Source organism: Corvus kubaryi, unplaced genomic scaffold (assembly GCF_017639235.1).
Source record: "Corvus kubaryi isolate FWS band 111438036 unplaced genomic scaffold, C.kubaryi_AGA036_p1.0 37385, whole genome shotgun sequence".
Taxonomy (NCBI): Eukaryota; Metazoa; Chordata; class Aves; order Passeriformes; family Corvidae; genus Corvus; species Corvus kubaryi.
This window is the reverse complement of record NW_024581127.1, coordinates 1,850,422-1,876,176: the sequence shown is the minus strand read 5'-3', so window position 1 is coordinate 1,876,176 and position 25,755 is coordinate 1,850,422. Positions and strand designations below refer to the sequence as shown.

Genomic DNA, 25,755 nt, shown 5'->3' with positions numbered 1-25,755 from the left:
TCCATTTTTTCAGGTCTCAGGGAGATGGAAAGCCAAGCACAAGATAGAAGATGACAGCCATGGCACAAGACAGTGCCACAGAAATGAGCATACACACTAACCTACCTGTAGTTTCTTCCAAGTTTATTCACACAGGATGATGGTGAGAGTTTTTTAAGATTTAGGCATGTTAGTTACACTGTTTTTTGCTTCATTCTCTTTTTAACTGCTGAGAAAATCAGCACCGGTATGGGAAAAGGCAAGGGAAATTAGGGGATGGACAAACTAATGTACCAGCTGGTCACAGATCTATAAATCCCAAGCAGCAATCCTGCAGGCTCTACCTTGTGAAGTGAGTGGGTTTTCCATTTGGTACTCCAAATAAAACTATACCTGCTGGTAAACTATTTTCACCAGCACTTCATATGCACTTCCTCATACTTGCTCCCCAAAGCTAATCTAAGCAATGTAGATGGATTGAGTGAGTAATCACATGGGCCAGGTTTTAGGTTGTGTTTACCTGTGCAGACTTCAGAGAATACAGAGTTAAATGCTGCTCTCAAACACTTTCAAACAAGCTTAGGTTTATTTTTGTTATTTGCATTTCAGCATCATCTAAAGTAACAGATCCATCACAGAGGGTTTGAGTAACAGAGCAGTAACAGGGGCCACAAGAACAAGCCTCCCAGATTTCACACACATGCCCAATCACCACTGGGCACACACAATTACAGTGTTACCCCAGCTCCCCACAGAAATACCAGTACAGACTAATTGAGTAAAATAATATGTGAAAAATCCCACGTAGCTGGGAATAAAACAACCACTGCCCAGGAGCCAGGGTGTGGCACCCTGTCACTATTTGAAAGACAGCATTCTGGGGCAACTTGAGCTCCCTTGGTTCTTCCTCAGAAAATCTCTACACGTAACTAATAATTGGCAGTGGAGACTGATGTCCGTGAGAGAGATTTTTACATGTAGCTGATGTCTCTTGAGAGAGATTTCACAACAAATTTAAGCCAGTTGAAGACCTTGATGCTGCCAAAGAGGTGTGGAAAACAGAAATGGCCCTTCTTACAGCACCATCTGCTTAGGTTAGGTTAGGTATTACATAACCCCCTTTGTCTCATCTGCAAAATATGGGCATCAAAGGGGGTATTTTAAAAACAATCAGGAGCTGCAGGTTACCAGGTAGAGGAAGTTAAGTGTGAGGTTCTGGCAGTTGAAAATGCAGCCTGCCAATAACTGCCATACTGGTATAAAAGGCAGATAAAAAGTGTGCTGGAAGAAGTTATCCTACCTCCCTAACTAGCCCATCAAAGTACTTTGCTGCAGTGATGAAATCACATGCTGCTCAGTTCCCCAGAAAGTATATTCCCCCCAACACAGCATGACTGCCATGAATTAGGCTCCTGGACAAAAACATTGTCTCTTCTTGAATCTGTACTGCTACTACAGACTGGATAAAGACAGAAGTGGAAAGACAAAACAGGCCAAAAGTTTATATAGAACCATAGGATGGTTTGGCCTGGAAGGGACCTTAAAGATCATCTAGTTTTACCCTCCCTGCAACGGGCAAGGACACCTTCCACTAGATCGAGTTGTTCAGAGCCTCATCCAGACTGACTGTGAACAACTGGGTTTGACAAAAGGTTTTGACAAAAAGGTTTTTTTCCAAACATGGCAGCTTTGCACAATATAATAAAGCGAATCCCTTGCTATTACAACATCAGGCTTCATGATAGAGATATTTGTGGGCAATTTCAGCAGAGGGAAAGGTTCAGAAGGACCTCGGAAATCACATGTGTACCACACAGTGGCAGTGCAGTCTTATGGCCACCAAACCCATTCTGATGCTAAAAATAACCAGTCTTCAACGAGTATCCATCCACCTATTTTTACAGCACTGAAACAGATTCAGTATCAATATCCAGTACACTCTGTCCTCAGATTCTAGGACAGCACTAGTTTGATCAGGCAAATACACAAATGCAAAGGTGTAAGCATAGAGCCTTCTACTTCAACAGCATGACTGAAAAGTGCTCCCTCCCCAGCAGAAAGAAATATGCACACCAGAAATCACGGGGTTCTTCTCTCATTTGTCTTGTGCTGTGGTAGCTGCATGAATCAGATGCTGACAGAGTCCAACATGAAGCAGAATCCGATTTAAACAAACTGTGTACACAACCACGTGAACTTTTTAAATGCAGGAAAACAGTATTAAAATTTTAGTTTCCTCTCTCCCTTCCCCACTTCCCTTTCTCAGTTGACAGCCAACCAGCTGGTTGACTGCTCAGAAGGTGCACGCTCATTCCCACACTTAATCACTGCTCCCCATGGGGCATTGTGCAGCCAAATGCTTCACCACCACTTTTTAATATTGAACCACAGCACACAGCCACTTCCTCAAGCTGGTGACTGCACTCTGAGGGACAGCACCTGCAGGAGCTCAGCAGAAGCAATTGATTCACAGCAAAGAGAGATACAGTTGAGTGCTTCCTTCCACAGAACACAACAGGAAAAGGGAGATGCTGCCTCCAGAGAGACAGAATGATCCTGATGGATGCTGTCTTGCTGTTATATGGTTCCTGTTGAGTATGTGATCATGCTTTACTCCAGTTTTGCTCCTCTGATGAACACCTCATATCAACCATAAAAGGAAAGATAAATACATGACAATTCTAGAGATTATAAGAGGAAAGATAAATATATGACAAAATATGTCAGAATTTTAACCCAAAGCAAATTTTCAAGCAGCCTTTTCCAAACAGCTAAGAAGTGTGTAGATTTTTCTTAACCAAACAATGAAAAAGTGCCCCAGTTAAACAGCCTTCTTAGCAAAGCCAGATGGTAAAAAGATGATAAAGCAGAACAGAATACAGTAAGCTAACATTTTCTGCAGGGAACTTCCCCTCCCTAACTATGACCTTCATTATTTCTTCACTAGCATGACTTTTTAAAACAAAATAATGGATAATTTAAATAGAAGCATAATTTGCAAAATGGTTTGAAATATCCCTTAAAACCTTTTTCCACCTTTGACCACCTCTAAAGCACAAAAAAGCCTTCAGTAATGCAAGAAATCTGCTCCAACTTTTATGCAAGTCAATACCACTGACTACTCAGCAAGCAAGAAACCACAGTCAAGTCCTCACTTCAAAGCACTGTTTAGTTAAAGATGAATTACGTGACTTTTTGGCAGTGTACAATGGAACAGAAGTCAAAGGTACCCAAATTCTTCCATGCTCTAAACAAGTTCAGTCCCATATCTATGAGAACTCCCTCTGTGTTAGAATAGACCACACTTTCCAGAACAAAATGTTTAAGCTAATAAAGTTTCATGGAAGCCTCAAAGAGAGCAGATAAGTCTTCTTCTGTTTGGGGACGTGGTGATAGTTTGGTCACTCTCTCCTGCAAGATGAAAGAAAAACTGGATTATAAATGGATACCAATAAAATTAATCAAACAGTAGCTGAACTATGTGTCTCTATACTAACATCCTTCACAGAGAATAACAAGGTTTTGCAAAGAAGTAATCAAGTAATTAAGGCTGAAGCATCATCAACTGTACAGTACTTCAAGACCATATTAGCTAAAATTTCCTAGAATTAAATACACAGAAGCAAGATCAGAATGCTGTTCAGTTGCAGAGTCAAGCACTGCAAACCTGGGCCTTCTCCATCGCAGATGTCAGTACACTAGAGGACATTATCCTGGGAATATAGTCCATTTTAAAATTCATTTGCCAGCATTGAACTAGGAGTTAGAGTTTTAGGGACCAAGACTTTCAAAATACAACATCTCTCAAGGCCCAGGAGCTGCTGTAAATGGGGAGAATAAACAGCACTTGTAAGTTAGACTCTGAAAAAGAAACACAGCAAGGGACAGTATGAAACTGCTTAATAAACAGCCCCACACCTCTGAGTCAGAACACAAAGTAGTTGTGGTCAGTCTTCATTTGGACACTGATTCAACAGAATTTTCAGGTGCTAAAGCCCCACTGACTGAAATGAAACTCAGGTATGTGCTTCATTGCTCTGCTTGACAAAATAACCACAAAGGTAGGCTGCAATTTGGAAAAGCCCCGTGCTACTGAGGATGAGGAGCTGTGTTAGTGTAGGTACCCAGTTACTGCAGAAACATTCAGCTGAAAGGGCCTAACATCAGTGTACTCATACTGGTTATGACTAGAACTTTCATGTTTTCAACAACCAATGATTTTAACATTTATTAAAATACTGGGGAGAGTTAGAAATGTCTGCAAAGTCCAGGCCTACACTAGGAACACATTATCTTTAGATGAGGTGTGTTTTGGCAAGAGAGAGTTTCTTCTGCTGCAACCTGTTCCAACATCTCCCTTGTGGAAGATGCTGCCCTCCAGCTTTAAAGTTTCCCCCCTTTTTTCACATGTCAGACAGTGGGTATCATTTGCCAAGGTCCTTGCCTCAGGCACAGGGTGGGATGCAGAGGAAGGGACTCCCCCAGTGCCCTGCCTGGGCGGGAGGCTCAGTGGAGCCCCTTGGGAGCAGAGCACACCCCACTGCCCAGGGTGACGCTGCAGCACAAGGCTGCAGCCGCTGCACTTCCCCCCAGCCTGCGGGATGCGATTTGTGGGCACGCTGGATGTGGTTATACAGCAAGCGAGGCCACCACACTGCAAAATCAACGTGAAAAAGTGGTCTAGCACGGTGAGGAAGCCAGCTGTGAGGTATTCACAGTTCATAACCATGGTTAGCATGGCTTGTGAGGAGTCTGAAAAGTGCAGCTCTGCGTGCATAATTTTACCTACAGAACAAGCTCTACTGGTGCATAAGTAGCAATCAAATGGTACCTCTTCCCCCATCCCTGACCAGTGCTGCTACACAAAGAGATCCAGCCAAAGAGAAGACTAAGATTCTTCTATGTAGTTTTGAAACCAAATGGAAAATTCAAATAGCACTAGGGCAAAAGTGTGTTGCTTTTTCAGACTCGTAATATGCGTAATATAATAACACAGTGCTCAAGTATTCATAAATTCATCAGGCTTATATTAAGACACTCTGGGCCAAAGCCAGTTTTGCAGCTCTGCGCACTGAGATGTCCAGGGTTATCTGTAAAATCACACTGGGTGACAGGAGACAGCCAGCCTGACAGCCTGACAGACTGGAGCATTTCCCAGCTCTATCGACAGAAGGCTGCAAATGGATGCTCCTCCCATATGCCTCGACACAGAGGCACCAGCACCACCTCTGCACAAGGCTGCTGATATTTGCTGGTGCCCAGACAGCAAGGCCCAGGCTCCCTCAGTCTGACTCAGTGCATTCTGGTCTCATGCCAAACCAAGCAGCTCCGGACTCATCATTCCGGCTCAGCCCCATTGTAGCTGCCTCCGGGACATCTGCAGGGGGTGGGTGACAGAGAACAGCCCTTCCACCATCTCTCATTTTCAGTGCCCCCATCTCCTCTCAAACACCACCACAGGGCCAGCCACCTTGAACCATGAGACAGCATCTTCTTTGCTAGAATCACTGCTGTCTGTAAATAAGATCAATTTCAATAGACTCACTTAGGAAGGAAAATAAAATTCTCTTTTAACTTCAAGCATAGATGTCTGTCCCAAGAGAGCTCCCACCCCAAATCCCAACAGTCAGATTACTTTTTTCCCTGCAGTCTGCACTTCAGAGCATGGAATATACTTTGCAAACTTCTTAGTGCTATCACCACTGCACCACACTGCTTTGCTGATGTGAACAGGCCATTGTTATATTACAAAGCAAACTTACTGCAAGATGAAAGGTAAAGAAATGATACAAAAATATAAACTGTATGGATTAACCCTGTGGTTATTAACAGACTATTATGGAACACTGATACGTTTTCATCATGTTACATCTGATATGAAAAAATAAGGGTTGAGAAATTATTAGGTCATCTCATTTTACACAGTACAATTAATCAGCGATGCCATAAGATGACAGAAAAACCCTTCAACATCTTTTGGTGAAGAACCCTCCCCCAGCTATGCAAAACTTACATTCAGTGATTGTTTTAAAGAAACATGTTTATCAAAAAAACCCCTCCAAATGCCCCATAACAATGTACATGCATAACCTGCTTGATGGGTGCTCAAAGACCTTAGTTTTCTTCCTGGCTTTGCCACTACTCTGTTGTGTGTGATCCTAAAGAGTTGCACCTTTGTGTCACTTTCTCAGGTATAAAACAGGAACATTAGTATTTGCTGTTAATGTAACTGCTCTGAGTTGCTCTGAGATTAATGAATGAGAAGAACTATACAGAATCTCCTGTAAAAAGTGAATAATCTTTCGGCCTACAAAATTTTCACTTTCTCCATGGTATATATTTCACTTGCAACTTGGTGGAAAACAAATACTAGGTCCATAGTATTTGAATAAAACTGTCTTCTTATAAGGAAGACACCGGATTTTGCTTTAAGAGTGGTGTGTTGCTCTTTGCAGTGTCTTTGTAAGCACTGAAACAATAAAGGGTATTACAAGTTTAATCTATATCATCCCAGGGGACCTTATTTCAAATTCTGATGGGGGTCAATGGAACAAAAAAGCCATCTGCGAAGAAAAATGCAACTTCTCAATATGGAAAGTTTAATGCAAAGTGAGTTTGGTCATTCTTACCAGATAGCACTCAGTATTAAGGCTTTATCTATAGACCACCTGCATACATAATTAAGAGAGGTAGTTATGAAAAAACAGTATCTACTACAAAGATCAAAGGCCTATGAAAAACATCCTCTTTTTAAAAACTGTAACATTAAAAAAAACCCCTTAGCCAAACACTTAGCCCTTTTTTTCTGAATCCATGTGAAAACTGCAGCATGCACTCCATACCACTGAAAAGAAAAACCTAAACTGTGGAGTGAAACAAAATACAGTTGACTATCTATAATTTTCTCAATTTAAATAGTTCTCATGTAGGAATAGAAATAAAACTTGCTTGAAAAGAAGCACTTCTGCTTTTGCCCAAATCTGTTCTATTTTATTTGACAAGAAAAACTGTTTTGCTCTCTGTCTTACCTGAGGCAGAGTGCCTTTGACTAATGCAGGGATGTCTGCTTTGGAATAACCAATTGCAGCTAAGCCATCATCAACATTCAGATCAAATAGGAATTTCCGGAGTGTGTCTGCCAAAATAAGCCCCGCATCTTTGATTCTGGCAGTGCGGATGTCAGCTCCTAAAATAAGACATAATGCCTTGACTGTAGGGTGGAGAGAGCAGAGGAAGCCTGTCCTGGACTTAATTTAATCATAATATCAGCTGAATACATATCCATACATAACAGCCACTGCCCTAAAAGCAACATGAAGTAAAAAGAAGAATCAGTCTTCATTTTACAGTTGGAATAGTTTGTGAAAGGTGAAATACAACAAGATCAGAAGCAGGCTAACTGCTGCCAAAAAGACTAACTGCCACATGAGGTTAACTTCCTTTCCCTCTGTGCTTACAGGGAGAAGCACTTTTCAGTCTGACTAACTGTTGGGAGGAAAGAAGCTAATGCGTGAACGTCAGTGGTATTTATTTGTACGGACAGTGTGCCAAATGCTAACTTAAAATTAAGGCCTTGAGTTTGCTGACATCTAGAGGACTGTTCTGTTCAATTACACATTCATAGAGAGGACCACAGCATGCAGGCTGAAAAGGCAGGAGACGGCAGGGCAGCTGTTCAGGGGGTTGAGTAAATTCTAAATTTATTGCTGTTTGAATTTGCGCTGACTTCTGCAGGGTACTGTAGAACTGACGAGAAGGAACTGCTCTCTTTGAAACATATACTGAACAGTAATGAAAACATCAATATAAAATGAAAGATTACAAATATTTCTTACAGAATAGCTGGTGTTCCCTTCTTCAATGAATGTTCAGGACTTAGTTAAAAGTAATAATAAAAGTATGTCCAGACAGGAGAACCAAGTTCCTCCATATGATTTTTTTCAAAGTAACCCGAGCTAAATTGGTTCTCTGTGTAACCTCAATGATGTTACGCCAGAACTATGTTAGGTCCAAGTGCCTTACTGAGAGATGAGTAAGAGCAATACATAGCTACAGGCAAAATATTTCCTGTGATCCTCATGCAGCTCAGTGTAACATTCAAAGGGAGTTAAGTGAACAGGAGACCTACAAGCTCACTTGAAGAGCTCAGATACTCAGATAAGACTGGCAGTAATGTAGCGAATAATGTCTGGGAGAAACTGATGATAAGATATGACAGTCTTGTACAAAGTCTTGTGCTATTGGGACTGTGCCATGAAGTCTGAGTTTATCGTGGGTTTTGCTGTGAAGGGGTAACTAGAACATAAACCCTATCTTCAGATATTAAAGTAAAAGGAAAAGGGAGGAGGGTAAAACACAACAGTAAATGTGATCGGCAGTTTTAAAATATTGCTATAGTTCTAGTACTTTCTTTTCATTCAACCTAAAAGATACATCAGTCTTTGATTGCACTTAGAAAATTTCTGGCCACATGTACACCTATTTCAACTGTATTAGAATCCACCCAGGGAGGTATTAAGCTTTTTCTGGCTGTACCCAAATTCACAGCTGTACATACACACAACATAACTATTTAGTAATCTGCTTCATGTCATAAAATACCTTCTTAGTCATTGCATTTGGCAACATGACAGATTTGAATCAGCTACTGTAGTCAGTTGGACTCTGGACTGGACTCAGAAGTAAACACCCCAGATGGGAATTAATAAATTCAGTTCCACGTGACATGTTTTCAGCAGAGTCTCTTTACAGCAAGGCACACAATGACGTAGTTATAATTTCTACTGAGAAAATTAACAGAACTTTTAGAGACAGAATTTATGGCAGCAGTTAGTACCACAAAACTTAAAGGAACTGCTTTTCAGTCTTCTGTTTTAAAATCAAGAGCCAGAGCTGAAATTTTTTGATATGCTGTGCTGACCAGTTATCCAGACACATTTTCTTCATCTAATTTTAGTTGTGTGTTATTGCTGTAGGAACACAGACATTTATTTGCTTAGTATATGATTCCAGCTAGGTTTGTGTTTCGGTTTTGGCCATAGGCAGGACAGCATACTTTAGAGGAAGCCTGAACAACCTCACAGACTGTTTATGAAATAAACAGAACTTTCACCCACTGTAGTTTTTCTGACCATGTTGTTTTACACCCTCTTTAAAATACTGTAATATTTTCATTGTCTATATAAAAGTCACACTCTTTCTTGAAATCCCCAATGCTTTCAGATTACTTACACAAGCAAGTCATACATGTGACTGGATTGCTGTGACTTGCATACAGAAGGCTGACCATACAAGGGACTGAACACAAATTTCCCAAATACCAGGAGAGTTTGCCTAACCACTTTTCCTTCACTCCCTGCACTGCTGTGCACGTGACTGTGACTGCTCCTTAGCCAGCATGGGTATTAGCAGCAGTTTAGCTACGACACAGAACCTAGTGTTGACAGAAACCCTGACCTTACATGTAAATAAATTAGCTCACTGCAGAGCCATGCTGTCACAGCTAGCTGAGATTACATCACTGAAAGCTGGTTTATTACACATAGTCATGCTGGGGGTGCAATAAAAAGCTATCCTTTCTCTTAGGACACCCTTTGGTGATGGGTTGCACACATAACAAGGCACTGTATGAGAAAATAACCTTTAAATAAGCTGTCAGCTTGCAGCATTCACTTTTATTCTGCTAAAAAGCAGAAAAGGCCACTTTGTTCATTAATCTCTTCTTAGCCATTACATGTGTGTCCACAGAAGAGCTACTCCAGAAAAGCTTTCCCTTGACATCAGCCACTGGGAAATTCCAACGCCTACAAACAACCTTAGGCCTACGTTAGAAAGACCAAAACCCACAGTTGTGTGCCATGGAAAAAGAGCAGGAGTGATTCAGAATATCACTGTTCTAATTCATTGTCACAGCAGGGAATTTGTTAGGAAAAATCCTTCCTTTAGCTAACAAATGCCCGAGTACTAGCTCACTTTATGGTAACTACTCTCCATAAAGCACCAAGAGTTGTGTCAATCACAGCTACTCTTGTTTGATTTGTAACAGACCTCCAGTTAGTTTCAGCTGTCCAGTTTTCTGGCAAGAATCAGATTTCTCCAGGTTGCTCCTCTAATCACAACATTCAATATCAAAATTCAGCATTATTCTATCTAATTTGCATTACATGTAACACCAGAATCTTGTTTTTCAAACTTAAACCCCTCCCAACAACCAATGACAATTGCTTGCATACATTTTTTGGAATGTCATTTTGGAAAGAATTCCATTTGTACATGAGAACTGTACATGAGAACTGTACCTATAGAGATTCCTACCTAGAATCTCTGCAGCTTCTAAATGCCGCTCAGGATGTATCTGTGCTGTGAAAGCAAACACTGCTGGGGATGTCAGCACCACAGAAAGGCCATGTGGCTGGGGGAAAAAAAAAAGAAAAAAAGAATTAGACACTTCAACAGGACATGTACTTTTAACTTCAATGGACTTTAATGCTCATTAATGACAGATAACAGATAATTGAAATGTATAATAAAAACCCCAAAATAAACAAGTTTTACCACTAAAGAGTGATCCACATTATAATCCTTTGGTTTATAAGTTTTCACCAAACCAGAAATAGGGTAAGACATTCCATGGCTGGAACAGAGAGCAGAGAGAGAGTGGTTAGGGCAGCTCTACCAGTATTTGGAAAATTTGTGTTCAGTCCCTTGTGTGGTCAGTTTTCAGTATGCAAGTCTCTTCAGTACAGATACTCAGAAGGTATTGAGAGGAATGGTGTGGATATAAGGTACAGACAACCCTCATCCCTCTGCACCTCAGGGACCTAGCTGTAAAAAACAGTACCTCCTTACTTTGTGAGTGTGAAGTTATATTACTTCAGTGACTGGACTGAAAGATGGTCAGTTCTTGAAGTAATACAGATATGCCAAAAATATCACAATCTGCATACCTATGGGTTCACACTGCCTGAGAAAAATAAACTTTAATTTTAAGGTATAATTAAGAGAGTAGACTTGCTCAAAGAAAAGGAATGAAAGGAAGGTCTCTGAAGAGAATGATTGCTAATAACTTCTGCACACAATTCACTTTTAGGCTTTGCTTCTTTGAGATTTTCATCCAAATGAAGCTATATTGCCTTGCAATATTAATTACAGCTCATTTAAGGTTGCTGATTGTCTACCCCACAGACAAACTTCCAGATTATTGCATCAATTCAGGAAAAACTCAGGATTACATCATTGCTGCCTCACTGTGGAACAGCTGGCAGGAAATTTAACATTTTAAATGCCGTTGACTTTTTTTACTCTTGTTTTTACTACCAAGGAAGGCAAAGAAGGCTGTGTTTCGTAATTTTGACGTGACTGGTTTTGAGTATCACAACCCTTGGAGAATACACAATCCTTATACACATAAATGCCAAGAGCCCATCAGTTTGTCACAACACACAGGTCCTTCAGCATCACAGGCCAGGCAACAATCCCTTAGTATACATTCAACAACAAAGGCAACAACATCTTTGACAATCTGAAACAAACACTAGCTATAAGCTGACCTCAGATGGGGTTACTATTTCTCTGTACTCACCAGAGATGAACACCAGCATTGCCAAAGCCAATACCAGCAAAAGCACTTGCCAGGTGCATGTTGGCTCTTGCTTCACGGTCTTCAGGGTTTCTGATGGCTCTGTGCACCATGGAGGCAAATGGTACCAATGAAATCACAAACAGACTGGTGATTCAGGAGGGAGAAGGAAGAGGGGGCTTCTTTATGGACAAATATAGAACAAATCTTAATGATAAACTGGGATAAACATGCTGGAAATGGAATCAAGTCCCACTTTGGTAAAAGAGCAATCCTGCATCTGGATCACTTAAGTAGATCATACTGGTTCAGTGAAGGGCAAGCTTCCTTTCACTTTTCAAAAAAACAAGTGAATAGAGTGAATTTAACCATATTCACCTCAGTGGTGAATTAAAAACTTCTACTTAGGAGCTTTGGTAATCCTGTGTATGGCTCCAGGATCACTGCAGTTTTCTCACCATCTCATTTGGTGGTGCTCTAGACTCTACCACCTGTGTGGGAAGAAGACAGGATGCCTTGCCTTCCTATGCCTCAGGCTCCTTGTGTAGTTTGACAAAAAGGAGAAAAAGTCTCATGAATAGATTTCAAAGGAACAAAACCCAGCTATTTTGACTTGCTAGGTACTGTGAAAAGTCTTCTACAAAAAAACCCCCACATTGATCTTTAATAGAAGTGTGCATGGTATGCAAAAGCCGTAAAGAAGCTAAAACTTTATTGACAGGGATCAAAACCAACTCCTAAGCTAAGTCAATATCTATTCTAAACTGAAGCTCTCCTAAGAATGAACAGGTTTGCAATAAATGCAAAATTTTGCACATTCATAAGTGCATGTCATTACCTTCTTGATGGATGTGTGTCTTAATTTCCACAGAAATAACATCAGCAGTATTTTATTCAGTTTGTTACATTTTCCCCTTATACTGTCATAGAAAGGACATTCTTGAAAAAACATGAAATGCTGTTCCCATATTAACTGAACAGCTTGAAATACCTTTAACTGAGATCTTCTAAAATAGATTCACAGAGGAATTATAAAGCTACCTCCTCAAGACAAACTACTAATCCCAATGTTACTTTAAATTTTATTTGAAAAATACTTTGCTTTATTTAAGAAAGATCCAGGGTAGAAAATGAAAGCTTACGGTTGCAGCTTGCCTTATTCTAGCCTAAAACTTACATCCTTGTAAGCATCCCTTTTTGGGCACTGAAGACTGAACACAGTGCATGGGAGATGGCTGTTAAAGGGGTTACCTTTTCAAATACTTAGCAACGATACGCAGAGCGTGAAGAGCCCAGACATCGCTGACGGGGTTGCTGCCTTGGTAGGCTGGGCGGTTGATGGGATTGGAAGGGCAGGGACTGCGCTCGTTGTAAGGGAGGGCGGTGTATGATTCCAGGGCATGGCTAACAGAAAGATAAGGAATCCATTATTTAAGGGGGGGAGCTCCATTTTACTGCCCTGCTGTCCTTTGAATGCAGGTCCTTACTTATTTCTAGTGTTCAACAGTTGCTGAAACAAGAAATACAATCTCACAGACAACTGGAAGAATGCTGGGTGGGCATCTCCAGAGCACTTCCCTCTCCAACAAACACACGGAAGGCAATCTCAATACACTCCCTCTCTATCAGCTCACACCATGCTAAAAGCCTGGCTGGATGCACTGGCACCTGTGCTGTTTTTCACTAAAGACGGCTGTACGTGTGCAATGAGTGCATTTCCTTTGTGTAGGACAGGAACCATAAGATGCTTTAGCACTGGAAGCTTCATAAAGTACTTTTCTTTTAGAAGTACTGATCTTGAAAAAATTATGGGTATGATATTTAAGCTAAGTGGAAATGCCAATAGTCTCATCTCCCAGATACTCATGAATCCAACTACATAAAGAAGGGGCACTGCCTACATGGCTCCATTTAGGTGAACAAAACTACAGACAAATCATTTTCATTGATGAACAAATGCCTTTTTTCCTTTACAGACATTGCAGTCCAGGGTCCTTCGCCAAGCTTGAGAAACCGCAGTTTCATTACACATCTATTACTTTAATATACATAGCACCCAGAAGCAAAGTAAGCTCTGACTCTCCAAATAGAAATGTCAATGCATTTTGTGCAGTTAAGCTGTAGATTAAAGATGAAGAAAATTTTGTGCCAAGTGAAAAGAAAACTGAGATTGGTTACAAAGATGACCATAGCTGGGTGAAGACCTGCCAGCATCTCACTAGCTTTTACAAATTTTTATTGACACATCATGGCTTTTGCTAGAAAATTCTTGTTCTCTGCCATGTCTGTGATACATGATAAATGCTATTACAGTTGTGATTAATCATCTATCCCCATGATCTCTTAAAAAGGAACACCTGGACTCTCTTCCCTGACAACAGCTATTCTGGAAGCAAACAGTTTCTCCGGTGCACAGCAAAAACACTCACATTTCTGCAAATGCAGGACTTATTTCCGTACATTCTGAGGGAGGCAGTGAAACTGAGAAAGAGGAAAGCATGAGAGAGCTCAGCTTAACAAGAACAGCAAACAGAGAAAAAAAGATCAGCCTTTTCTGCTCTCAAAATATGTTTTTTCTACAATCATTTTAGTAAAAATACAAAACTTAAATAAACTCAAGTGGCAGCCTACACAGAAAACTCACCAAAGCACATCAAAGCCACTGTTGGCTACTATTCGTTCAGGCATAGACAGTGTGTGTAAAGGATCAATGATACCCAGTGTTGGCTTAATGGCTCTTGAAGCAATACCTGCAATGTGTAAAGGGAGGAAAATCAGTTAAAAATTTTTTGCAACAAAATAGGACAAGATAAGCTTAATGTTCCAAAGATGACAATAAGGAGGGAAAATATATTTGAAACTATGAACATAAAAGCAAAGAGAGAGAAGGGAGGATAGAGTATCTGTGAATGTAAGGCTTGCTGATGATGAAGTCTCTCTAACAAAGTTATATGATTTGAGACTTTTGCCTGATGTGGATTACACCAGACAATGTTCTCTCTCCATTTGCAACCCTCCCTGAGCAGCCTTGCAAAATGTCTGTGGACAGTCAGAGGGCAAAACTGGTTTGTATCTACAATCAATTGCTATTGCCAATTGCTGTCTTCAGCATCTGTAGTAACCATGTCCTTGCATTTTGGTTAAGGGAGCACAGATGTAGCTTTGAGAGAGACAGAGACAGACTGACTGACTACGTATAGACTAGAAAACTCTTGAGCTATTGTCAAACCTCTTTAGCACACCCATCTGGGTCCCAAGTTCCACAGACTGTGTGGCACATAAAATCCACATGTTTAGAAGCAAAACCTTAAAACAGTTATGAAGATCAAGATGACATTTTAGCCTTAATCTTTATTTGCCAGGGATGAAAAGGCTAAAGGAAGACAGTGTCCCTCACTTGCACAGCATCCCAGGCCTGATGTTTCCAAAGTCAGGAAAAGGAACATTTGGTTGCAATTATACAACAAAGAAACAGAAGTCTTAAAAGTAGAAAGAAAAAGACAGAGGAAATAAGGAACAGTTGGTTGACCCTGAATATAAGTAGAAATTTCCTTTGTAATTAACATTTTCTGCCATTTAAGGACTTGAAAGATTTTAGTTTCCTGTTTTGACTTCCAACTATAATCCACTGTATTACATAGGTATTTCATTATGTTAATATGCTATAAAATTAATTCAAGAAGGAAACCTTTGAGCTTTTAAAATTTGCCTGTGGCAGTTGAATCAAACAAAATGACACCTGAAATGACATGCAGTATCCTTTCCTTTCAAGGCAGGGAAATAACAAAGACATTGAAAAAGCAATTGTCTTGAATAACATACAAAAAACCCCACTAAACAAACAAAGAAATCCCAAAACAAAACACCAAAACCTCACCGGTTTTAACTTTTAGTTCTTTGAAGTCAAAAATGGCAACACCAGTGGTTTCACTTCCAGTGCCAGATGTTGTAGGAACTTAAAAGGAAGAATGGGGATAACAACAAATAATAAGCAATATACAATATTGCAAAATAAATAATAAAACCACAATAGTAACACCACCAAAAACACAAGACCCAGGAAATCTTGGAGGTATCCCTGATCCAAAGCCAGCAGATCAAAGGGAAACGCTACTTTGACCTCTTTTCTCAGTAGTCTAAGTGAGCTAAACAAGACAAAGTAATGACAAAACCTCTGATTTTACCTCCACTGGAGTAAATAGCAAAATTGCTGCTGAATACAACCAGAGGGGAAGTAAGCCCAAAGGAAGCTGAAACAGTCAGGGTAAACTGATTTCAGTAGAAATATCAGAGAGTGTAGAATGACTCACCTTCCCCTGGCCCCAACTCTCCACACGCCCTCCTCATGCTTTACCTGCAATAAGTGGCTTGAGGGGCACAGTGACAGGCTTCCCTTTCCCGATAGGAGCGTTGACATAATCCAGGAATTCTGATGAAGGGCTGGCTGCATACAGGTTGGCAGCTTTACAGGTGTCCATTACAGACCCACCTCCAACAGCAACATAGGCATCGAACTCTCCTTTTTTAGCAAATTGAATGGCATCCAGGAAACTTGGAACCCAAGAAAGATTTTCCAATTAGTCAGGATGAAACCAGTACACAGGGAAACTATTAAGACCAGCATGCAGGCCACAAGGAGGTGTTTAAACAGCCATATGGAATCCTGTAAAGGCCTAGGCACTACTTGGAGAAGTGCACTATCAGAAGTAAATTGTACCTTTGGTCTGTTGGCTCCACACGGACATTATCATACATTTGAAAGTTTATACCATATTTTGCCAAGGAATTCAATACTGCATTTACAGGAGGGAGTTTGGAGAGGTTTTTATCTGTCATCAAACAAACTCTTCTAGCACCAAGATTCTGCAGGTCCTACAATAACGAATCAAAAAACCAAACAACTGGTATAAAATCAAACACTTCACTATCTAAACACTAATCCAAATCAACCAAACCATTTGATAATAATAGAACTCTGACTTAAAAATAGTTGGTTATTGTAAAATTTTTAAAACCGTATCAGCTGAAGAAAAAGAGCATTAACCACACACATGTAGAATACAGAAAGCAGAATAAAGTTTAAAGGTACCAAATTTATATAGTTGGAGTCTTACGATAGAGAAAACTGAAGTTGCTGAACCAAATGTAACCACTTGAAACTACAGTAAAATGTAAAATACTTTAAAAAATATTTTTCCCTCAGTTCCCATGAGAATAAAAAAGGCCTTTTCACAGGTTGTCTCCACTAACTGCCTACCAAAGCACAGCATTAAAATTTTGAAAATGTAATACTGACTATTAATTTATTGACGAAAAATCAAAATGAGGTGGCAAAAGGAAGAAAAATAATACTATTTCCTAACTTTAGCTAAATTAATTGTCACAATAGCTATATAATATGTATAAATAATTCTCGTGCTGTTTAAAGACAGGTTCTGTGTAATTCATTTACTGTCTGACTATAATCTTACTTTACAAATTTGCAAATAAAAAAGAGATCTATTAATGCTAGAAATTCCAAGAAAGGAGGAAAAATGATAAATGAAAAAACCCAGAGATAAGAGTATACTGGAACAATGTACTCAGGTGAACCATCTCACACTGCTGAAACGAAAATTTTACACTTACACAGGGCAAACTGAGAGCTGAATGAATATCTAGATAATTTAATAGAAAGTCTCTGATTTATTTCAATGAGCACTAGAGAGATTAAAGTGATCTTGAGAAAATCCTAGTGAGTCACCAGGACTGAAAACTTTCTGAATTAAATTCCCTGTCAGAGAAAAATATGGTTGCATAATTCTAGCAAATGATCAATGACCCAGTTACCCCCTGAGCTGCATTTCAGGTACTCATACCACAGCAGCACTGATGCACCATGACTCTGCTCTTTAACCAACAGTATGTTCCAACCTTTTTTTACACTGATACATAGGACCACACATAACTGCAAAGCAGTGGAGATTCAGACACACCATATTCCTTTATTAAGTGGATTGATAGCACTGGCAGCCCTTGAGAAAATAACTTTTCACCAGTGATGGACTTATACCATGGCAGCTTACCATGCCAATCTCCTTTGTGACTCCTTCTCCATATCGGATGTTCGAAATGGCCATCTACAAAAAAAAAAAGAACATTTTTTTTCTTGACAAAAATGGCATCTGGCCCTACTCATTCGAAGTGAAATATAAATATTTAATAATGTAAATATTTTTAAAATGCTGTATTTGTCAAGAAGTATTGTTTATACGACTTTTAAAGGAAATATATTTTATTATTAAATCTACCTCAAATGCATAGTCTGTATTCCCCAGGGTGGGCTGTTCAGGGGCTGGAATGGAAATAAAACAGTAGAATTAGGGAAAAAAAAGTGATTTAAATCTGTTTCTCAGCTCAAGAGTTGACAGCTTCCCTTGCTTTTAGAATCACTAATATATTTGCACAGGTCATCTCAGCTTGTCTGGATAGCAGTTAACCATGTCATCCTTTGTTGTTTATGAGACTAAATGATCCAAGTACTTGATCTCACTCATATAACTCAACAAAACAAGTAAGTTTTTTCAAGTTCTTTCAAGAATTAGGTATTGCTTATAAAAACTGAATAAATTAGCAGGAAGGTTGCATGAGAGTTTGTTTGCAGTCCACAAAGACCAGAACGGCACACAGTAAGTAGAACTGAGCATACATACAGCTGCTACATACAAGCTGAGAGGTGCTAGAAATGTGTAGGGGTTACGTGATAACCTTCAGAACATTTAAGACAAATTCATGAGACATCCTCTATATCCACCTGGATAGGGAACAACTTTTGTATGCATGGGAGCAATACTAACAGGTGTTTACCCTTCCTTTTACTTCTGCCTATTCCTGAACTTGAATTACTTGCTAGAAAATTACTGCATGCACTGCTAATAATAAATACGAATCAGTGTGTTACTATTAACTTTACTTAGAAGAAAAGATATTTATAAGGACAGTATTTCAGTCACAACCTCTCTCTGCCATGTCATTTTTGCACGAATTATCACAAAACTCAATTTCTGGCATATCCTGATTTTGCCACAGAGTGAAACAAACTACATCAACTGGAATTGCCCATTCTTCTTCAAGAAAAGATCAGGCAAAGCATTCTGCTCTTCCTGCTGAAGTCATGCCTTACGCCTGCTATATTAATTGAAAATACGCAATTTGGATTCTGATCCAATGAGTGAAGCCATGATAATGAGTCTTGCAAACACTCTGGGGTGCACTGAAGCACTGACCCACAACAGTAACAGATAGATGTATTAAAATCCTTTATGTACTTTCTATTCAAGCACAGGCCAGCTGCTATCAGCTCTTTCATTGCCACCTCTTGCCAGGCTGTACATGTTTGACCTCTGGAGCTGGAGTCTGCTGTACTTTCAGTCATTAATTTGACAGGCTAAGGACATGTCCAAACCATTTACTCTCTTGTTTTCTGATAGTATAATAGACGCCCTGCTGTTACATTCTTGAACCAAACTTAACTTTCAGGGCGAATTTTACTGAGTTCAAAAATTGCACTATTTCCTCAAACACTGTCAGGAAACGCAAAGAACTTTTTTTTTCCAGCTATAGTCACTGTTCAACCTATTCCCACTATTCAGAGATTTACTGAACTGATACCATCTTGCTACACTATAGACTCTATTGCTGCCTAAAACCTTCAGAGAGGGCTCATAACTCAGGCTTCTGCTTAGCAAGAGCTTAGCTTGGATTGACTGAGTAGGCCATCAAGCAGACAAGCAAAAGAATGAGATTCTATTTCTCAACTGCACTACTGTTTTGCTGTGCGATGGTCTTGGGCAAAACCAGTATCTGAACATATAAATAGCTTTTCCATATGTAAAATGACAATGCCAATTCTTTAAGAAGTGTTTTAAGCATATGAAACCACACTATTTAGAGTTACATATTACTGATGCCCAAACCACTAATTTTTAGTGGATCTGAAGACTGAGCAACTATCTGGAGGCTGACAGATAGTTATTCTTCTAGCCTCACTACAGTCCAGGCAAACAGAGACACCTCCCAGGGTGACTTGGGTTACTCAGCGCAGCTCCCCTGCTCATAGTCCACAATCCTGGCCTAAGTGAGCTGTGTTCTTGGGACCGACTGTATTAAAAGCCTATGGAGATTTTATTGTCCAGGCCAACACAGACCTTCGTGAAAAGCTACTTTTTATCCATATCGCTTCCTGTTTCTTTTCTAATGTAAAAGATGTGTATCCAAAAGCAGATCTAAAGTTGAGATAGTTCAGGTGATGACAGCCAGAGCCGAGTTCAGATCAGCTTGCCCCACGGTATGGGGAGGGAGGGGACAGGAGGCAGTAACTGTGGTTTATGTGGGAACAGTGACTCTCTCCAGCAACAACCACTACCACCTTACAGTTGCAAAGTAACAGGCTGTTTACCTTCTTTAGATTGTTCCTTCCCACTGTTACCTGCACCCTCTGCCCAGGTTACATGGACACATACGGCCCTCTGCAGGGCCATGGTCTCCTACAGAGTTATTTGGGAGACACACATTAAGTCTTACCTTGGGAATAAGTGTGGCCATGGCTCGGGCACCGACAACTAGTTAAAATGTTAAAAATAATTAAAAAAAAAAGTATGGTTAAAAGGGGAAAACTAAAGCAGACGAACGACTACGTCCTAAAAGTCTCCTGTAAGCACCCACTGCGAGGGCCTGCAGCTGAGCCCGCCGGGAGCGGGCACGGGAGAACTCCGCAGGGGCGGAGCGGCCGCCGCTTTTCGCTTTCCAGCCGCGGCCCCGGGAGGGACCCCCGGGAGGGAACCCCGGGAAGGACCCCCGGGAGAGACCCCCGCGCCCCGTCCCGCCGCACTCACGCTGCCCGCTCCAGCTGCCGCAGCAGGCGGGACACCCGCGCCCGCCCCGCCGCCATCGCCCGGATCTGGGGACGGGGCCCGGGACAGGGACGGGGCCGGGCAGGCGGCAGCGCCTCCTCCCGGGACAGCTCCCGACACACGGGGGACCCAAACAGGGACTCGCACGGGTGAGGGGAGAAGTGTCCGCAGAGAGCACCCCCAGCCCAGGGTCCTAGCGTCGGCAAAACCCCGCTCACACCTGTTTTAAGGCAAGCAAAACCTGGTTGCTAAAACACACAGCACAGAATGCCAGTAAGAGCAATTAAAACCTAATTAGGACTGAGTGTGTATCATAGTATTTGTCACAGAAAAATATGGGAAGTAATGGAGTTGAAGAGTGAAAATAATAATAAAAAAGCCATGGTCCAGAGCATGGGGCAGTTTAAAATTAAGTGAAATACTTTTCCGATTCTTTTTAGTGGTGCCCAGCAACAAGATGAGGAGGAATAGCCATAAACTGAAACACAAGAAGCTTCACTTCAACGTGGGGAAGAATTTCTTCACATCGAGGGTGGCAGAGCACTGGAACAGGCTGCCCAGCTCCCTCTCTGGAGACATTCAAAACCCACCTGGACACGTTCCTGTGCCACCTGCTCTAGATGACCCTGCCTTGGCAGGGGGCTTGGATGAGATGATCTCCAGAGGTCTCTTCCAACCATAACAATTATGTGATTCTGTGAAATTATGGTAAATTACAGTGCAGGATGGATCAAAATTTTATAACCAAATTTTTACGATGCTGTAAGCTATGCTGCTTAGCTGTCAGCAGAGTAGTATACCAGAATTAAGCAATGGAACAACTGAATTCTGAAAAAAAAGCATCATTGTAACAGATGTAAGTATTTTGCCTTTGCATACTCTTACGTCTTACTAGATGATCTTCAAGGCCCCTTCCAACCCACACCATTCAATGATTCTATGAGCAGATCAGATGAGCCTAAAAGTCATGATTTTGCAAGGTGCTGAGCTTGGGAAAGCAGGTTAGTGGCCTGCTCAGGCCCCCACATGAAGCTGCAAAACCTTTACCCACTTGTGAGAGCCAGGAAGTGGCAACACCACAGGAACACCTGCACGTCTGCTCAGGTGACCACATTGCTGCTGGAAATGAACAAATTCCACAGGATTTTGGTGGAGAAAGTTGACCAATAGCCTTGTAAGCAGCACAGAATTCTTATCAGGTGTCTATGCATACAGGAAAAGAACCCTTCTCTCGGGCCCAGCACATACAAGATGTGCCCTATGGAAATGCCTGGAAGATCAGAGGTCTGGAATGCCTCTATGTAACCTTTTCCACCTGTCCAAGTGTTTGTTGCCCCTGCTTTGCCTTGATACTTACACTGAAGGGTTGATAACAGACGGTTGTCTCCACAAGACCATTCCTGCCACTGACAAGTCCAAAGCAGCCTGCAGTGCTGCAGACTGCTCAGCACATGGGCAAGAAGCATCAGAGAGGCAAAGAACACACCTTATGCAAGGCCATAGGCTGGGCACTGGTAAGTCCATCAATGCCATCCAAGCTCCAAGGTGTATGTAGACCCCTTCTGCCTTCAGAGGATCTCCCTTCACAGAGGATTTGATTTCTGATGCTTTTTACTGAAGCTACCACCCTAACTGAAGTGCTACAGAATGAGACAGGAGAACTGCTAAAGTCACCCAGCTTTTTCAAAAACTCACTTGCAGTGAGGCATTACAGTATCATTAACCACTCAAAAACATCAAAGTTTGAAAACCTAATTTAATTGAGATTGCTAAAACTTGTTTTACTAACTTTCTTACCAGGGAACAGCATCTTTCCTGTATCTAAGCCACACATTGAGACAGCAGATTTTTTTTTCTATTTCAAGAGTATATGTGACACTACAAAGTTCAAAAGAGTAATGGGCAGAAGTCTGAGAGAATTTCTACTACCTGCTCTCAAGCTGCTTGGTAAACACTGTAAGAATATTTCTATAAAATGATGGATTACTGTTACTAGAAGAAATTTAGGTTTTAACCCTTACAATACAAACACTTTTCTGCTGAATTCAATGCCTGGTCTTTATTGACTTTATTTTTTAATCAATAAAATGCTTTAGAAAACCTGTACAATTTCTTAGGCCCTGCAAGAAATCCATACAGTAAATTTCCACGTTCCTTTTGTAACTGAACCTGAATACCAGAGAGCTCAGCGGCAGAAGTTGGCTTACAGAGCACGAGCTCCACCGTCAGGCCACTTGCCCAAGGCAGAGAGCAGCAGCCACATCCTTCAACTGGATCTGTGGCTGCTAGTCATCAAAACTCCAGGTCACGTCTGCGGTCCACCCCCAGCCCAGCTACCTGAAAATGGGACAGCTTTGCTCAGCTTTTGTCCTGGCGAAAATGCCGCAGGCCAACTGTGAAGCAACATTACCTGTGAAACAAGTCACTGTGAAACTGCCAGCCTGGGGGGAACCGGGGCTCCCGACCCCTTCACAGGACACCAATTTCCCCTGGATGGAGAGCACAGCTCTCCTTGTCTACTAGCTAAGAGCCAAACGCAGGGTATTTTATAAAGGCCAGAACGCATTTATTGACAGATACGTGTGTGAATAGAGCACGGGGCAGGAGGCTGGCAGCAACAGTCCCTTCCCACGCCTCGGTGGGCATCCCCAGCCCATGCTGCACACGGTCCCTCACGCCTTCTTTCTCCTGCCCCCGCCGGTGCCCCCGCCCGCAGGTTTCTGCTGCTGTGGCTGCCGCCGGGCTCCGCTCTTCTTGCCGCTGCGCCCAGGCCGCTGCTGCCGGCGGCCGCGCTTGCCCCGCTTCGACTGCTTCTTGCCCTTGTTGGCGGCGGCCGCCTCGGCTTCCTCCTGCCGCAGCTGCTTGTTGACGGCGCGGGTGATGTCGAGCACTGGCTTCTTGCTGCCCATGTCCCGCAGCACCTCCAGCTGCCGGCTGCGCTCGGCCGCCAGGTTGCCCAGCAGCGGCTCGAACCGGCGCTTCTTGCCGCCGCTGCGAGAGGGCGGCTCCGCCGACTCCTTCGGCAGCCGCGGCTGGAAGCGGCCGAGCGAGGCGGTGGAGACGCGGGCGACGCGGGCGACCCGGCGCAGCTCGTCGCGGTCCTGGTGGCCCGTGGGGTGCAGGGGCGCGGCGGGCACGGCGCTCCCGGCGCGGTGGGCTCGGGCCAGGTTGCGCAGCCGGTTCAGCTCGTTGCGCGCCACCCGCTCCCGCTTCTCCCGCCGCAGCCGGGCGAACTGGTCCTCCTCGGGGTCGGCGCCCGCAGGCACCTCCGCCAGCCAGGCGCGGGACGGGTCTCCACCCGCCCGCCGGTAGCCCCAGCGCCGCCGCCACTCCTTGGCCTGCTCGTCCCACACCAACGAGGTTTTCTTCTTGCGGCGGATACCCTTCAGCCGCGCGAACTGCTCCCAGCGCGTCGGCGGCCGCGGCTTCGGCGGCGGCTTCTCTCGCGGCAGGCGGAACGTGGGCTCGGGCAGCTGTGCTACTAGCGGGCCCCCGGCGCCGCCGGCGCGCTCGGCCGGCAGCTCCCAGAGCCGGGACACGAGCAGCTGCGTGTTGTCGCGGGCCAGCGCCCGCAGCAGCGCCTCCCGCCGCGGGCCGGCCCCGCGCAGCGCCGCCGCTGGCGGGGGGTTGCGGTCCACCGCCAGCAAGTTGCCCAGGTCGTACTCCAGCTCCAGCTCCTTTTCCACGGTGATGCTTCGCCGCTTCTCCGCCTCCTGCTCCTCGGCGGCCGCCAGCACCGCCTCCACCCGCACGGCCGCCATGGCGGCGGCTCCACGTGCAACCAGCGCCGCCGCTGCTCCGGGAGCGCGGCAAAGCTCCGCCGGGTCAGCGCACCGGAACGGCCGGGCCCTTGGGGGCGGGGCGGGCGCAATGCCCGCCGGGAGATGTAGTCCCGTTTGCGGCGGCCCGCCAGAGGGCGCTGTGGCTCCCCACAGACCTTCGGGTCCGCGGCCGCCGCTGCGGTGTCACCGCGCCTCAGCTGCTCTGCCGCGGGACCCTGCGGCCGTGGCTTATGGACAGGTGCTTCCAGTCACAGAATCACAGAATCACAGAATCAATTAGGCTGGAAAAGCCCTCTGAGCACATCAAGTCCAAACTGTGACCAAACATCACCATGTCAACTAGACCAGGGCACTGAGTCTTTCCTTTAGGGACAGTAACTCCACCACCTTCCTGAGCAGCCCATTCCAATGTTTAATCACCCTTTTGGTGAAGAAATTCTTTCTAGTATTCAACCTGAACCTCCCCTGGTGCAGTTTAAGATTATGTCCTCTTGTCTTGTCACTGGTTGCCTGGGAGAAGAAGCCGAACCCCCCCTGGCTACACCCTCCTTTCACACAGTTGTAGAGAAGGATAAGATCACCCCTGAGCCTCTTCTTCTCCAGGCTAAACAACCCTGCCTCCCTTGGCCGCTCCTCATGGGACTTAACCTTCTGGACCCTTCACCAACGATAGTGATGAAATCCCCGGTGGCTCCCAGGCTGGGGTTGTGTGAGGTTCAGGGTGGCCCCAAATCTGTCTCCTGCTCCCACCATGAGGTGGTGCTGAGGTGGAAAATAAGTGGGAAGAGTCAGCACACGACGGAAGGCCAATGCCAAAAGCAGAGGGGTGGGACCATCGCAGAGTCAACAGGGCCCCGCAGCTTGCCTTGCCTTTGCCTGCACTAGGGATGTGCCATGGCATCCAAACACTGCGACTGAGACACAGGAACTGACTCTTTCCTTTTTTTTTTTTTTTTTTTTGTGGCTTGTTAGTTTGTTTGTTTGGGGGCTGTTTGTCTGTTTGTTGATGATTTTTTTAAAGCATATGCTTCTGTCTGATTCTCCTTGCTGTGGAACAGTCCCTCTAAGTGCTCCTTTGCAGAACCAAAATTCAAGTACTGTATTGCAGCTCCACAGAGACTGACACAGATGTTGTGGGTAAATCTCCCTGCAGAGAAGGGAGGCGAGGAACAGCATTTGGGAAGCAGTATCACCTGGCAGATGTCTCAACAGACATAGTTATAAATGAGGTGATCAGGGTGATTTGGCATGCATCTAAAGGTCAGCTGGGTCAAAGATACCTCCGTGATATTTTTAAACAAATGGGCTACAGAAGAATCCTTTTATAGCTATACAGTGATTTGGCTTGTGTGGCCATGACATTTTGAGCTGATCCCTGGTGCCCTAAAGACAAGCTCATGATAGCACTTAGCTGTAGTTGAGGGAAATGATGGGTGTTTTTATACAAGGTACAATTCTCTTCTAAGTTAGTATCTTTGCCTTTAAATTAGTTTTGGAGTGACGGAAATGATTCTGAGTGGCATAC

The 25,755-nt window shown here is 43.2% G+C and overlaps 2 protein-coding genes across 3 annotated transcripts; both read right to left on the bottom strand.

Annotated features, from left to right (window-relative positions):
• Positions 1-543: 543 nt before the first annotated feature.
• On the bottom strand, positions 544-20,532 carry ADHFE1 (alcohol dehydrogenase iron containing 1). 2 transcript variants are annotated; one of them, XM_042036181.1, is made up of 15 exons: positions 20,431-20,532; positions 20,120-20,157; positions 17,848-17,891; positions 17,623-17,676; positions 16,275-16,429; positions 15,912-16,108; positions 15,742-15,807; positions 15,435-15,512; positions 14,202-14,307; positions 12,809-12,961; positions 11,561-11,659; positions 10,534-10,612; positions 10,294-10,390; positions 7,008-7,165; positions 544-3,390 (listed from the first exon to the last, which is right to left on the bottom strand). In XM_042036181.1, exons 1-15 carry the CDS (start codon positions 20,484-20,486, stop codon positions 3,307-3,309), a joined length of 1,464 nt encoding a protein of 487 aa, XP_041892115.1. In that variant the 5' UTR covers positions 20,487-20,532; the 3' UTR covers positions 544-3,306. The 2 variants fall into 2 exon arrangements, with proteins under 2 accessions (XP_041892115.1, XP_041892116.1); XM_042036182.1 differs by lacking the exon at positions 15,742-15,807.
• A 1,956-nt stretch (positions 20,533-22,488) lies between these two features.
• Positions 22,489-24,287, bottom strand: RRS1 (ribosome biogenesis regulator 1 homolog). Its single transcript, XM_042036389.1, has one exon. The coding sequence runs from the start codon at positions 24,207-24,209 to the stop codon at positions 23,121-23,123; it is 1,089 nt and encodes a 362-aa protein (XP_041892323.1). The 5' UTR covers positions 24,210-24,287; the 3' UTR covers positions 22,489-23,120.
• Between the last annotated feature and the right edge of the window lie 1,468 nt (positions 24,288-25,755).